This window comes from Alnus glutinosa, chromosome 9 (genome assembly GCF_958979055.1).
Source record: "Alnus glutinosa chromosome 9, dhAlnGlut1.1, whole genome shotgun sequence".
NCBI lineage: Eukaryota > Viridiplantae > Streptophyta > Magnoliopsida > Fagales > Betulaceae > Alnus > Alnus glutinosa.
Window position 1 is genome coordinate 10,220,092 of NC_084894.1, and position 17,010 is coordinate 10,237,101.

General features: G+C 33.6%; 1 protein-coding gene across 1 annotated transcript; it reads left to right on the forward strand.

Annotated features, from left to right (window-relative positions):
- Positions 1-7,484: 7,484 nt before the first annotated feature.
- LOC133876750 (zinc finger BED domain-containing protein RICESLEEPER 2-like) lies at positions 7,485-8,600 on the forward strand. Its single transcript, XM_062314997.1, has 3 exons — positions 7,485-8,184; positions 8,278-8,336; positions 8,391-8,600. Exons 1-3 carry the CDS (start codon positions 7,485-7,487, stop codon positions 8,598-8,600), a joined length of 969 nt encoding a protein of 322 aa, XP_062170981.1.
- The last annotated feature ends 8,410 nt before the right edge of the window (positions 8,601-17,010 follow it).

The following is a 17,010-nucleotide window of genomic DNA, read 5'->3' on the forward strand; positions in this document are numbered from 1 at the left end:
TGTCTAAGCCCCTTAGCACCTTTAAAATAACCAGCAAGATTACCATTAAGGGAAACAAAAAATCTAGGAGAAGTGATACAAATCCTGATCCAATTAATAAATCTCTCTGGGAACCCAAAGCAAACCAAACACTGAATAATGAATTGCCAATTGACCGAATCATATGCTTTCATCAAGTCAATTTTCAAGGTGCATCTAGGCTTGCTGTCCTTCCTATGATAATTCCTAACAAGCTCCTGAGCCAAAAGAACATTCTCTGAGATATTTCTACCAGGAATAAAAGCAGACTGATTTCGACAAATCAAAGAATCAAGAACCAACAAGATTATATTGGAGAGAATCTTAGTAATGCACTTGTAAATAACATTACAATAAGAAATTGGTCGGTAATCACCCATACCTGAGGGATTAGGCTTCTTTGGGATCAAAGACAAAATGGTAGCATTTATCTCTTTTAAAAGAAAACCAATATTAAAGAAATCTTTGACAGCAGCAACAAAATCTTCCCCAACAATAGTCCAGGAAGCTTTGAAAAAATCAGCAGAAAACCTATCAGGGCTAGGAGCCTTATTAGCCTTCATACTGAAAAGAGTAGCTTTGATTTCTTCTGCAGTAACCTCCTTACTCAACAGAGTAGCATTCTCCAAAGAAATGACAGGAGAAATTAACTCATTAAGCCTAGCAAAATGCATATTAGTAAACTCCAAAGAAGAAGAACCCAAGAGTTTCTCATAAAACTCCACAGCTACTTCCTTAATTCGACCAATATCTTCAACTCTGTTACCATGCTCATCATAAAGATGAGTAATGGTATTAATAGCATGTCTACCTTTCACACTACTATGAAAAAACGCATTATTCTGATCACCCAATTGAAACCGTTGATTTCTGGCCTTTTGCTTAAAAAAAGCCTATTCAGCCCTCATAAGAGAAGCATAAACATGCAGACATTCTCTCTCCCTAAGCAAACTAGCTGCACTACCATGGGAATCAAGAACATCATGTTGAGCCAACTCCAAATGAGCCCGAGCTTGCAAAACTTTATTTTTGATATCCCCATAACAACCAGCATTTTTCTCCTAAAGCATTATCTTAACAGCTTTGAGTTTCCTACACAACTTGAACATAGGAACACCCTGGACATCTTGACTCCAACAATCAGAAATCCAAGACATGAAATCCTTATTTTCCAATCAATAATTGAAAAACTTGAAAGGTTTAGGACTAAAACTCACCATTGTCCCTATTGAAATGAAAGTAGGAGAATGGTCAGAAATACCACCCGAAGGAAAATCCACACAAGTTCTACCAAAATTACAAAGCCCGAACCAACACTCGATCCAATTTCCTGGCAATAAACCCCGAACCTTCACTTTTATTGTTCCAAGTGAAAAGGCAGCCACTAAAATTAAGATCAGTAACCTCCAAACTGTTAAGACAATTATCAAACTCCAATTCATAAGCATTCAAGCTATCAGCACCCCATTTTTCAGACAATTGCCTCACAACATTGAAATCCCCACAAAGAATCCAAGGCTTAGAAGACACCTACAACTTCATGGAATAGAGAGTCTGCTACAAAGAATGCCTATCAACAGGCTTATTAGCCCCATAAACAAAGCTTTGGAACCAATCAGTATTATCCTTAATATAATGAACCAGGCAATTAATGCATTGATCACTCTTATCAAGAACTGAAAATCTCACTACAGCTTTATTCCAACAAAGCCAAATTCTGCCTAAAGCATGCTTCCCATAGTTGAAACAACACTCCCAATCAGGCAGCATAGAAGAAAAAATAGAAACAACTTTATGCTCCTGAACTCTAGTCTCAATAAGGCAAGCAATACTAATCTTATTAGCCCTTAAGATGCTTAGAACCTCTTTTTGCTTAGAAGGGTGGTTCAGTCCCCTCACATTCCAGATAAGAAGTTTCATAAATGAGGTGAAAATCCCCTCATCTAGGGATGTAAATAAGCCAGTCTGTCCGACATCTCGCTCGACACCCGCCCAGCTAAACTCGACCCGAACTCGAGCTTGACACTGTAGAAACCCGCTCGTTACTGTAGAAACCCGCTCGATTAATAAATGATACATATCTGACTCGCTCGATAAAGGGGCTCGCGAGCCTAGCTCGTTTAAAGCTCAACCAACCCGCTCGCCCAACTCGTTACAGCTCGTGAGCTTAGCTCGTATAAAGCTCAACTATATATATATATATATATATATATATATATATTATTTATAAAATTATATAGGTTACTCAATGTTTGTATTTATATTACCCCATTTAATCATTATCATATAAATATGACCATATGATTTAACTATTATTATTATATATTTATAAATCATTAGATCACATGATCTAAGATTTAAAATCATATGAATTATGTGATCATATGATAGTATTTAGCTCATATGATCTCATTTAAGTATTATCATTAAATACTTATGAGTTGTAATGAAGTTCGACTCAACTCATTAACTCATTCATGATTCATACACACACACACACACACACACACACACACACACACACACATATATATATATATATATATATATATATATATATATATATATATATATATATATATATATATATATATATATATATTTGAATATGTTAATCAAAATGAGTTATATATATTTAAGTATGTATATTAGTAATTGAGCTAACTTTAGTATAACAGACTAACTAGTTAGTCAATAAACTAACATATTATCTAGTTAATTAATATATACTAAGTAAATAAGTGACTTAGTCGATATAGTTAGAATACTCAATATTTTCTATTAATATATATATGTATATATGTATATATCAGCATTAAGTATTAACGTACTAACTAGTAACAAGTTAGTTAAAAACATGTTTATAGTTAATTATAGGTTATTTTGATAATGAAAAAATATAGGTTACTTAATTTTTTGTCTGTATATATATTAGTATTAACTTACTAACTAGTTATAATGTATTAATTAAGCGTATATGATTCATAAATCACAACATAAGGTTATGGTTAAGAAAAGAGAGTATTATTAAATAACTAGATAATCTCATATAATATTATATGATTCATAAAGTATAGTTAAGGTATTAGAGTCTTATATATTAACTTATATTTGCATTATGTATTAATTACTATATTTTCATATTTACACAAATTATAGTTACATTATGTATGTGTGTGTTAATAAATAAATTACATTAGTATAGTTTTTTTTTTTTTGAAGGAATTACATTAGTATAGTTACATTAGTATATTAAATTACATAATCATACTAAGTAACTAAATAACTAGATAATCTCATATAATATTATATGATTCATAAAGTATAGACATAGTTAAGGTATTAGCGTCTTATTAAGTAACTAACTAGTTATTAACTAATGAAGTAACTACCTATGCATAGTTAAGGAATTAGAATTTAGGATTTACGTTACATAATATTTTGTATATATCATATATTATTAACCTGTATTATTATAGTAACTAGTTATTTGTTAGTTAATAAAGTAACACTTTAACTAGTTGGTCAAATGTCAATACCTAATTATATACTAACTTATATTTTATTTACATTATGTATTAATTACAAATTTACAATACTTTCATATTTACACAAATTGTAGTTATATTATGTATGTGTGTCTATAAATAAATTACATTAGTATATTAAAGTACATAATCATACTATGTATTATGTATAGATAATAAATATATATTGTCACTGCATTTTGCATATAATAAGTTGTGTTTTAATTTGATATAATGATATCTTTATACTTTGATTAATATTATATTTTTTTAGACTAAAAAAAAGAGATAATTGCACTGTTGGTCTCTAGGGTTGTCTATAATTATTTTTCACTCATTGTAGTTCAAAAAGTTCATGGGTGGTCATCGTAGTGAACAATAATTACAAATCACTCTCTGAACACATTTTTCATCAAAAAATTAACTGATTTCGTTAGTCAACCATGTCACACCCAATAGGAAGTCAATACGTCATAGGTGTCTATTACAATAAAAAATAAAAAATCTAATAAAAATAAAAATAACAGTTTTAAAAAATAAAAAATAAAAAAATACAAAGGGGTGGCTGTCACCTTTGGGGGTGGCCTAGGTTGCCACCCCTTTGTATTTTTTTTTTAATTTTTTAAAACTAATAATTTTATTTTATTTATTTATATTTTTATTAGATTTTATTCTTTTATATTTATTTTATTTTTTTAGTTTTATCTTTTTATAATAAAATATTGTTATTTGGTTGTTTAAAAAAAAATGACAAAAGAAAAAAGAAGAAGAAGCATCCAGATTCCAGAAGTCGGGGCAAATCGATTGAAAATTTCAAATTTGAAATGCTTTGCATTTAATGCTAGCATTAAACAAACCCAACTACCACCACTCACCAATTCTCTCACTCACATTTCATCCAACGAATGATATCAAATAGACTAAACAGTAACTCTCAATCTCTTTGAACGATTATAAACAAAAATACAAAATGATCATAAGAAGTGAAAAAACCCCTAAATCAAAAAGAAGAGACTAGAAGGCTAGAAGCAGAGCCTGAACTGTAGAAGAGGGGATTCGAGGGAACTCAGACTGACTCTACCCACTACCCAGTACCCCCTATGACACCCATTCTCCTAATCTTTCAAGACCATTCGAATGCCTCCTGTAGCTGTTTTAGAGAAGAGTTTTGAATTTTGGCGAAGCTTCCCATGCGCGATTTGTGTCTGGAGAATCCAACGGTGCATAAAGATCTTCTTCTTTTCGATCATCTGATCCGTTCACGGTGAGGCATGAGTGCGTGACAATGGTGATGACATGGAGAGAGACTTGAGAAGACAGAACATCAACGATTCAATGGAGAGGGAGCGGCCATTAAATGTTTTGTCTGGCCTTTCACCTATGGATTTGAAGGAGTGGTTTCCATCCGACCATTGGATTATTTTGATCCAACGGTTTGAGTTTTTCTTGTCACTAACTCACTCGATTATTGAGCTTTGCCTGCCTTTACGTGATTGCCTGATGTGTTTACATTTTTATAATATGATATATTGATATTTATGCATCTCAGCTTCTGGCATTCTGCTTTGGAGCTCTGGTTATTGCTTAGAAAAAAACAATATTAATGCTTATTGCATAGAAAAAACATAAATACTAAAGAGTATGGGGCTAGGGGGCGTTTCATATGTTTGAAGTTTGATGTTTCGGTGTATATCGTGTTTTACAAAATCTGCAATTTGGACTCTGTATCAATGTGAAGGCATGAATCTATGACCCTTTTTCAGATTATTTTTTGAAGTGTTTATCTCACTTGAGTTTCAAAGTGTTTGTGATTCCTAAAGATTAATTGACTGAGGTAGATGGTTCTGTACTGGTTTAATATGTTGTGCTTTTCATTTGTTTTTGTGTAAAAAAATCTTATCTGCTCTGGTTTTGTTGTTTTCGATGGTCTTGCTAGACCATTGTTTGTATTTCGATGTTGTTTAGGAATAAAATGTTCACTTACTCATCACAAAAAAAAAAAAGAAAAAAAAAAGATTGATTGAGGTTGGGTTCTGTTTGTTGTTTTGATACTCTTGAGCTGCTGCTCTTTTCTTTTGCAGTGCAGCATTTGTTTCTGGTGTTTTGTTGATTGCTACTTTGTTTGCAGTTTAGGTTGGATTTGTTATAGACTTGTATTTTCTATTTTGTGTTTAGTTGTTTGTGTATAGCTTTGTTTTAAGTTTAGCCATTTGTGTATAGCTTTTCTTTGTTTCTTCCTGTTTAGGGGGTTTGTCCCTAAGCAGGAGTTTTGATCCAGATTTTCTGGAGTGTATTTTCACTTGAGTTTGAGCTTTATATAAAATAATGGGTCTGCTTATCTATGTCCTGAAATGCAATATAAAATAATGGACATATGGTTAAATTTCTATGTGTTGTTAAGCTCCTATGTAATGTATATATAGTTTGTCTTTCTGTTTCTTTTTTTAGGTGTATACTTCTTTCTCTTTAATCTTATTTAAGGCCCTGTCATTAGTGACTTTCTCATTTATGATAGTTGAAGTGTTGTATTTTAGGGTTATAAACAATCTTAAAGCTAATGTCGATGATGTAGATGGTGCAGCAGTTCCAAATGGCTTTGGGCGTGCAATTGGTAATAAGGTATCCCTCTCTTAATTTGTTCTAGTGATTTTCTTGTATAATACCTAGAGGGCGAGGAAAAAAAAAACAAAAAAAGTTACAAATCTGCCATGTTACAATCCACCATGTTAGAAGTTTTGTTTTGTTTTAGTCTAAAAATCTGCCATGTTTTATTTTTGTTTTGTTTTGTTAAAAATCTGCCATGCTTTGTTTTAGTTTTGTTTTATGCCATGTTGTGTTAGTAACTTAGTATGGTTGTTCCTTGTTTAATTTATTTGTTTAGAAATAGCCATGTTCTATGCTACTTAAAAATCTGTCATGTTTCGTTTTAGTTTTGTTTTCTGTCATGTTGTGTTACAGTGTTAGTATAGTTGTTCCTTGTTTAATTTATTTGTTTAGAAACAGCCATGATCTACACAACTTAAAAATCTACAATGTTATAATCCACCATGTTAGAAATTTTGTTTTGTTTTACTTTAAAAATCTGTCATATTTTGTTTTGTTAAAAATCTGTCATGTTATGTTTTAGTTTTGTTTTTTGCCATATTGTGTTAGTATATTTGTTCATAGTTTTGGGCATTTCTGTTTCATACCTATAACCTATCTTTCACATTTTAATAGTTAATTAGTTATGGAAGATACAAGTCAACCAATAGAAGTCAATCAATCTGTGTGTGGGGATGACTCGATGATAAGTCCTTCCTTAGACGGTGAATCCCAAACTGTGGGTCCTACTGATGAAAATCCTAAAAAGAATGTGTATGGAAAGAGAGAGAGAGAGGCGGAAGACTTCGCCTGTTTGGAATGACTTTGATATTGTGAAGTTGGTGGTGTCAAGAAATCACAGTGTAAGTGGTGCAAAAAGTTGTTTGCCATTTCCATCTCAAGTTCTACCTCTACACTTGGTAGGCATTTGGTTGCGTGTCTCAAATATGTGTCGGCCAACAAGAAGCAAAAGTGCATTGCCTTTGATCCTGATGCAACGGGAGATATATCTATGTCAAATTTTACTTTTAAGATTGAGAGATCTAGAGAACTTGCTGCTCACATGATTCTTTGCCATGATTATCCTTTTAAAATAGTGGAGTATGAAATGTTTAACAAGTTCTGTAAGTCCTTAAATCCTCTTTGGAAGAAGGTTAGTCGTGCAACTATTAGGAAAGATTGCTTTACTATGTATAACATTGAGAAGAAGAAGGTGAAAACATGTTGAGGGGGTGGACAAGGTCAACATCACTACGGATATGTGGACAAGTGCACAAAAAGTGTCATATATGGTGGTGACTTGCCACTTTGTCGACTCCGATTTGTTCCTTCAAAAGAGAGTGTTGAATTTTTGTTATGTGCCACCTCCACATAGTGGTGTTTTTTATTGCTGAAGAACTGCGAAAGTGTTTTGGTGATTGGGGCATTGAAGACAAGGTATTTATAATAACGGTTGATAATGCTAAAGCAAATGATACTGCTATCATAATTCTTAAAGATGATTTCGAGTTAAGGGAAGTCTTGCCTATTGGAGGTCGATTATTTCATGTGCGATGTTGTGCTCATATTACTAACTTGTTGGTGCAAGTAGGACTTGCTGAAATTGGAGACATAGTTGATTCAGTTAGAGAGGGTATCAAGTACATAGTGGCTTCTGAGGGTCGGTTGAGAAAATTTAGTGATATTGCAAAAAGATTGCAACTCCCTGGCAAGAAATTGATTTTAGATGTCCCTACACGTTGGAATAGCACTTATATGATGTTGGCGACAACTGTACAATTCAAAGACGTATTTCCTAGATACCATCAAAGTGATCAAGCATTTCAGTGGTTAATAAGCCTTGAAGAATGGGAGAAGGTTGAAAATGTGAACCAAATTTTGTCAATATTCAATGATGTGGCCAACATAGTATTTGGCAGTGAATACCCAACTTCAAATCTGTTTCTACCTGAGGTTTGGAGGATTAAAGAAGTATTGTTGTTGAAGTGTAGGGATAATAATGAGTACATCAGGGCAATGGTGAGTAAAATGAGTAACAAGTTTGAGAAGTATTGGGGTAATTGCAATTTATTAATGGCACTAGCAGCTGTGCTGGATCCGAGATACAAAATGAAGTTGATAAAATTTTGTTTCCCTCTAATTTACCCAGAGCTTGAAGCTTCTATGGACATTGATAATGTCTACTCCGTTCTTCATGAGTTATATGAGGTATATGTAACTTCTCATAATTCATCTGTTATGCAACTACAACAAATTGCTTAGGAAAATTCCCGTTCTACAAGTGGTTCTACTAGAGTTGCTGCAGTCAAAGCTCCTATTGGTCGATCAAGGTTTTTGCAACATGTAAGATGTAATGATGTTGTGCGACCCGCTAAAACAGATTTGGATGTATATCTTGAAGATGACATTTACATATGTGAAAATGATGTCAATGAAGAAGACATAGATGCTGAGTTTGAGGCTTTGGCATGATGGAAATTTAATGCCTTGAAGTATCGCATCTTGTCTAAGATGGCACGGGGCATTTTAGCTATTCTAATCACTACAGTAGCATCAGTATCATCCTTCAGTACTGGTGGTAGAGTAATTGATCCTCATAGAGCGAGATTGTCCACCAAAACAGTAGAAATGATCTTATGTGGGCATGATTGGGTGAGGGCATTACATGGACTTAGAAAAAATTATGAAATAAATGAAGATGAAACTGTAAGTGAGACTTTTATGCACATTTTTATTATGTGTTAATTATTTGTTTTAAGACATTATAGTAAGTTATAACTTTTTCTATTTGTTTTTGTAGAAAGTGGTTGAAGTAGACTTACCAACGCCACCATGATTCAAGAAGTTCAAAGTCGTAAGGACTATATATGTATTTTGAATTTGGTATTGCATTTCGAATTTCGTGTTGTATTTTGAACTGTTGTTTCATACTTCTATGATCTTTTGTGGGCATGATTGGGCGATGGCATTACATATACTTTTCAAACAATTTATGTGTTATTTTATTTATAAACCTCCCTTGACATATTTATCAAGGTTTTTGGAACTTTGAATAAATAAATGCAAAGGAGTAAAAATATCTAGGGCTTGTTTGGTAAGTAATTTTGTTGGAGAATATTTGTGTGTTGTGTAGTAAGAAGTGATTGATGTGATATAAAATTTGAGAATGTTTTATAGAAAAGTGAAAAAGTTTTGTTTTGTAGTGGGTTTTTTTTATTTGAATAATAATAAAAAATGATTGATGTGATATAAAAAGTGTAAAAAAGTTAGAATGTTTTTTTTGGGAGAAGTGAAAAAAAAATAGAGGAAAAGTTTGAGTAGTTTGACAAACTAACCCCTAACCATTTTGGTTTAGCTCTTGAGATGACTTAGATTTTTGGTTTAGTTCTTGGAATGGCAGTGAGATTATGTCCAGAGGGAATGGAAGCTCTCTTGATATGGTAATGGTAATTCATGTTTGTCATGATAATTAAATTCTATGTTCTAAATAAATCTTAAGTGATGAAGCTCTCTTGACATGTTTATCAAGGTTGAAGAACTTTGAGTAAACAATGCAAGGGAGTAAAAACATCTAACAAACTTTTTTAGTGAATGCAGGGTGGCTAGCTTTGAGAACAAAAGTCAAAAGTTGATGCAGCTCGGCCACTTTAGCTTTGACCAGCAATGCAGACACTGTGAAGATTGAGAAGGTTCCATTTATTTTACATTACAAAACTGTGAAGGTGTTGCATGAATACTAAGTTTTATATTGGTTCTATCATTTGAAACTTGATTTTATAAAAAGATTAATTAGTTATTTTAAGGTATAATACTGATTGATTAGCACTTTCCTAAGTCGTGACAATCTTCTGGGTATGGCACGTGCATTTAGATTGACAAGCCTATTTAGGGAGGTTTCACTAAGCAACTTTTGGAAATACCTAATACTTTCTGCTTCACCTCAACTAGATCATTAATTCTTGTACCATCATCTCTACTAACAAAGAACCTTTTTCCTCCTATGGTGATATGAAATGGGAGACTAATGTAACTTCTCGTATTTTGACATCTTTGTATTATTCAAGGTTTTTTTTTTTTCGTGACATCAAAATAGATTGCCAACTACTGTTTTTTGTTTGTCTTTTGTGTATAACCTTGCAATCTATTTTGATGTTTGCAAAAAAATGGATGTGCTGATTCTCACAGCAGAAGTTATACATATCTACCCCCCCCCCCCCCCCCCCCCCCAAAAAAAAAGCTTCAGATATCTTTTAGCTACTGAATGTTGATGTTATGATCATCCTAGTTGAAATGTCTATATATATATATATAAATTGCAGGAAGTTGATTTGCATAACAATAACGATTTGATTCTCGAACCTATTTTCAAGTAGATGCATTACAACCCAATCATCACTACCCACGCCAAGATCAGATCCACTTTAATTAGTGTAAAAATCTCCCTCAATGAACATTTTCATCTCTTCGTCATCAATCACAATGCATGCATTTATATCGTTTTTCATGAAAACGAGGTACATTATGTTTGATTGATCAAATTTCTGTTCAATTTCTTTGCACGTTCTAAGGGTTAAATCTAGTGAAATATTTGGAACTGTAACACAGGAATTCAAAGAAATGTTTCTATAAACAATGGAAGCAAAATTGAACTTGGGACCTTAACCTTTCTATTTGAACATATGTGTGTAGTGTGTCCCATATTAATGTGATTTCAAGAAGGAATTGCTCGAGTGCTGTGGTTGGAAAATTAAAAAAAAAAATGTTCAAGAAGACTAGCTGAAAGAGAGAAAATTTTGATAAGCAATTTCCTCAGTTCCACTAGAAAGGAAAATATCTAAAATACAAAGTTTTAATAACTTACAAAAAGGAACTTTCATTGTAGCTGCCTACTTTAAATGGGGTTGTGTTTGGCCTATACACGTTGGAGTGCATCTACTAGGAAATTGACGTATTTTCACTGTGTTCTAATTTTTAATCCATTTGACATTTCAATCTTAATTGGTTAATTAATTATTTTTTGCATGATATGTTTTTTTCTTCTGCTTAGCTATGGTTGTTTAGTTTTTGTCTCTCTCAATAATTATTGTTGCATGTCAGCACTGTCTCTTCTTCTTTCGAGTTTCACTGCATAATAATTCTCTAGAATTTTGTTTTGGGCAAGATCCAAAGCTAGCTTCTTTAAGAGTATCCACATTTTTTTGTTACCACTTTTTAGTTGGGTCTTGAGTTTTTTTATATAATCTTTTAGTTTTACTTGTTCTTGTTTGTCTTATATTTGAAGGCTTGCTTATGAATCTTTAGTCTACAAGGAACTAATAAGGATCATTTGCATGCTAATAAATCTTAAGTGATCAAGCTCCATTGACATGTTTATTAAGGTTGAAGAACTTTTAGTAAACAATGCAAGGGAGTAAAAATATCTAACAAACTTTTTTTAATGAATGCAGGGTGGCTAGTGGGAAGTGCAACCCTTTAGAGTTGAATTTTGTCTTGTAATTGTTATTTGATTTTGCATGAATTTTGTTTAAGTTGGTGGTGTCAATATGTGAAAACTGTAACCCTTTAGAGTTGAGATTAAATTATTTAAACTGTAATTTGTGTTGTATTTTAGTTATTTATGTAAATTTTATCTCTTAGTTCACTTACAGTTGTACTTCTTTCATTTTTGTGTATTTTGGTTTTTTTTTTTTCCCTTGTAATTCAAGATTTATTTTTTCAAAGTTGCTTGTAATATTGTGAATGCCTAATGCTTAAAATAAGTTATTTGGTATTTTTATAATAAATTTTGTATTTAATAGTTTATTTATTAATATTTACAGATCATATTCCAAAACATACTAAACGAGCCTTAAATGAGCTGAGTTGCTCATTAAAGGCTTGAATAGCTTTTTAATCGGGCTCGGGCTCGAATTAGGCTCTTTTAAATATTTAACTACATATTGAGCTCGAGCCGAACCGAGCCTATCGAGTCTCGGCTCGGCTCGATAAGGTTTACTTGGCGAGCTCGAGCTCGAGCCAAGGTAATTACGTAACGAGCCGAGCTCGAACAAGAATTCTAAAGCTAGGCTCGATTAAAGGGCTTCTTAAACGAGCCAATCTCGAAAATGCCAAACTCGACTCGGCTCGGCTCGATTACATCCCTACTCTCATCCAATCCCCCTCTTCCTCTACCAATTGACCATTCCCCTTATCTAAAGAACAAGAGGGAACAGGATCCTCCATTTCATCCATAAACTTTTGAAAAGCCTCATTAGATTTCCTAATTTCCCGATCATCATACTTAATCCCATCCACCTTAGCCAACAATTGGAAAGAGTTAGTCCAATGCTGACTATTATATGCTATAATAGGTCTAGATATAGGTGTTCTCTTGGGCCTACTAACCGTAGTCCATTGATCCACCTTAGAAGGACCCGATTTAACACCCTCACTAACTTTCTCTTTCAATACAGAGACATTCTTTTACTCATTCACCTGCTGGACTGAATCTTTCCTACGAGGAATCCAAGTACTCTTTTCAACCTTAGAAATTTTCTTAACATTTTTCTATATTATTAAAACAATTTTTTTATTCCAGGAACTCTTTTTTTCTTCTCTCTCTCTCATCAACGTCTTCTTTCTCTCTCACCCCTGTCTCTCTCCCATCTGCATCTTTCTCGTCTATGTCATCTCTCTCTCTCTCTCTCTCTCATTTGCAGAGGTGTGTGTGCATGAGGGTGTTGATTCGGCGTTTCTTCTTTGTTTTCATCTGCAATTGGAGGGCATGATGTATTAGAGGACCAACCATGGAGGTTAAGGGTGTTGATTCGGCCTTTGGTTGTGATCTAGAGGATGGTGGGAGAGGACCAACTGTGGGCTCCGATGCCGAAAGCCCAAACACCACCACCCAACTCAGCTTTCTTCCTCTCTCTCTGTATTTCACCCTCACGCCATCTCCCTCTCTCAAGAAATTGAAATATGCTTGTTTGAACAAATAAAAAGAAGAAGAAGCAAGGACCGGCTGCTGCAGGCATTGAGAGTCGTGAGAGAGAGAGAGAGAGAGAGAGAGAGAGAATGTTATTTTATAACTATAATAAGCATTGTGAATAAGTGATCATTGCACCATTGGTCCCTGTGATTGGCCTAAATTATAAATCACTCCCTATAGTATCAACATGAATTAAGAGATCCATGTGGTTGGCTTAATTTACAAATCAATCCCTGCAGTCAAATTATGTTAAAAAAATTGACAGATTTCGTTAAACGCAATGTAAGCGCCACATCAATACTAATAAGATGGCGACACGTGTCCATCTTAATAAAAAAAATATAAATATATTGAAAAATAACTAAAAAAAAAACTTACTAAAAAAAAAAAACCTAAGGTTGGCAGCCACCCCCAAATCCTGGGGGTGGCCCCGAATTGCGTTTTGGCCACCCCTAGCCACCCTTTTTATAATACCATGTAATTTAATATATTGAATAAAATATCTTAAAATATGATTTATGACCTAATAATAAGACAAAAGAATAAATATAAATATTTATGAAAATAAATATTCATATTAAGAATTGTTTATAGTTTTAGTTTAATAAAAGTTTAAATAGACCTTAAACTTTGAAACAACAGAAATAGGGTCAAACGAACTGCATTTTAGTTGATTCTAAAACTAGGAAACTCTATTCAAAGTCCTCTAGCTATCCTCCAAATTTCATAATTTTTTAACTCCGTTTAGGATGCGAAAACACCCGCGAAAAATACTACTCATGTTTTGAACGAAAAGTTAACATTAATGTTTATGGGCCCATTTTAATTCTTCATGAACCCAGCCCATAAAACTCAGCCCACACGTCGATAATGCCCAAACCATTCCACCTACAATTAAAACATCAAAAGAGCTCATTTTTGCCACTTCCAGAACCGGCCCAGCTCAAGCAAACGCAAGGAGAATTCAATTAAAATTCTTAGTTGAGATCTAAGTATCAATTAGTTGCAGATGAGAGAATCTTATCATTTACAGATTCTCTTCCACCTACGACTAGCTCATAGGACACTTGCCTATACCCTGTCCATTGATCGATTTCACACAGATGATCCGCACCATTCAAGCTCTCCAAGGAAGGTGCAACCCCTTCACGCATAGCTCATTCTTCCTCCTCATCAAGCACATCATGCAACACCTCACCATCATAGCTCATCACCCAAATGCAGAGAACCTCCCCCAGCTGTTGGATTCAATCTAGCTCAAGAGGATTCGGTTCGTTGAAGAAGTCTATAAATAGGAAGCCTCTTCGTTCAGTTTTTGCACACCAATCTTCTTCTTTTCTTCCTATGCAGAAACTCTCTGCAACTCATTCTCTCCTCCTGTACCGCTGTACAACAGCTCTAAAAACAGAAAAGAAAAGAAAACACGAAAATCATCCTCTCCTTTTCCCATCACTCGGTCTACACCCAAAGACAGCAGAAAAATCAATCTCTCCCCTATTCTTGCATTTCTCGGCCAAATCAGTAAAAAAGAAAGGAAACCCACTCTCTTGTCCTTTAATTTATGAGTAAAATAAAGCAAACAAACTCTGTATTAGTGTAAATCAAACAACATAAGGACTAAGTTCTAGAAAATACTTGCCCTTGGCTCACACGACCTTAACGGTAGCAGTAGACCCAAGTCTCTCACTCCATTTCCAGTGAGTTCCAGCAATAGCATCTCCTTCTTCTTCTTCTTCTTCTTTTTTGTGGCATTCGGCTAGTGTATAGAAGAGAGGAAGTTTTGGTACAAGAAGGAAGTGAGCACCAGTTTTTCTTGAGAGAACAAAGAGAAACTCTTGAAGTAGTCCATCTCTTTGTCTCTAAAAGGATGTGGTATTTCTTTATAGAAAAGACAAAAGTCTTACTTTTCTTTATTTCTTTGGTTCTTTTTCGGACATCAGGTCTTTTTGTTTGGTCTCTGCTAAACGAGAGTTATGTCTCCTATAACTCGATAAACGGGAGTTACGTCTCCTATAACACGTTAGATAGGAGTTACGTCTCCTAGTACCCATTGAGTGGAGTTACGTCTCCTAGATTTTATATGCTGGAGTTACGTCTCCATATGATGAATGCATGAAGAAAATGGTTATTTAAATAAATAAGACTATGTATATAAAACTGTCATTTTATTATGTCATTGCATTGTGTTCTTTATTTCTAATAAATCAGCAATCATATCATTATTGAAAACAGTGGACTCACTAGGTATTTTTGTATTATTGTTTCTCTCTGTATTATATATTAATACATGTTATGAGGATGAGGAGTATCAGGATTGTTCAGACCCTTAGGTAATCTTGATGGCAGTATCTGAGGCTAGGATGCCTCCCATTTTTGTGGGCTACTGTGTTTAGTCCATTATCATAATATTCGGAGAACAATATTATTATATTTATTGATATGTAATAATGATACTCTGAGTAATTTGATTGTAGATACATACATGGCACAAATACTATTTTTAATGTGTAATTATTCAATTACACTATTTCTATATATTTTGAAGTATTTTTCTTAGAAGCTCTGATATGTTATCATTAAAAAAATATATTCTGCTGCTAATTTATAACTCTGATAATGTCGTAATGTCACGTGAAAATCGAAATTTTCACTTACGCATTTTTGTAAAAGGTGGGGCGTTACACTTTTGCTCTCTTTTTTTTTTTCTTCCTTTTTTTTTTTTTTAAATAAGTTTTATTTTTATCCTTTTTTGTCTACTCTCTGCCTCCTTTCGATAATCTTTCTTGGTCATTTCTTAAAAAAAAAAATTATATTTTTTTTATTAAGATGGGCACGTGTCGCCATCTTATTAGCGTTGATGTGGCGCTTACATAGCGTTTAACGGAATCTGTCAAAAATTTTATCGGAATTTGACTCTAAGGATCGATTTGTAAATTAAGTCAATCACAGGAATCTCTAAATTCATATTGATACCATATGGAGTAATTTGTAATTTAGGCCAACCACAGAGACCAATGGTGCAATTATCCCTAACTTTTTAGAGCAACTTCTATATGATTGTGGCATAAACAATGCATTTTTGTGCATTCCAATTAAAGGTTGACACGTTAGCCTGGAGCAAAAAACAAAATAGTGTCAAAACAATGGATCTGGTCTCTTCATGTTTACCTTTGCTATGAAAAAAACCATTGGAACGTCACTCTCCTTTTCACAGCCACCATTGTTCCCAACGCCGTTGCCTAGACGCTGCTACGCAAGACGAACTGGTAACTTTTCGTCTGTTTCTCCCTCTTTGATTAAATCTCGATCTCTTTCTTTGTCTATCTCTCTCTACAAAAAATTAAAAAAAAAAAAAATCACACTATGTATGGACCAATGTTTCTAGCTTTGTCTCAATCTTAAATTTTCACACTTTCATATGGATTTCAGCACATCAGGCCCACTTTGCTCCAAAACCTAATATGCCTATTAATTCAAAGGTTTTTCCTCCCATTTTTCTTAAAATATCTGATAAATGGCCATCACATTACCTTCCAAGGAAGCTTAACATGAAAAGGCATCACACAACAACCTAACTAGTTAAGCCAAATTCCATAGCAATAATCGTCCATAAAAAGATTGACAAATTCAATTGATGTGGTTGAAACATTTTTAATTTTCTCCATGAAAAAATATATATATTACAATTTGTAGAAGACTTATCTCAACTATTCACTTCTCATAGCTCTTGTTGACTCCTCCCTATTGTTGGCCATTTGTGGCTCTTCCTGAGTGGTCCTCACAAAGCTTTGATGACAATGAGAGAGCAAACTTTCCATTCATGCAAGCATAAATGGATCTATAGCTGGCTTTCACCATGATGAACTCTACACCCGTCCAAAAAAAATCTACAAAATTGCAAGAGATAGGGAAAGA

Coding starts and splice junctions, on each gene's coding strand:
- LOC133876750 (XM_062314997.1), top strand. CDS start 7,485: ATGTGCCACCTCCACATAGTGGTGTTTTTTATTGCTGAAGAACTGCGA. Junction 8,185..8,277: donor CAAGTTTGAGAAGTATTGGG/GTAATTGCAATT, acceptor TAATTTACCCAG/AGCTTGAAGCTTCTATGGAC. Junction 8,337..8,390: donor TTCTTCATGAGTTATATGAG/GTATATGTAACT, acceptor CAAATTGCTTAG/GAAAATTCCCGTTCTACAAG.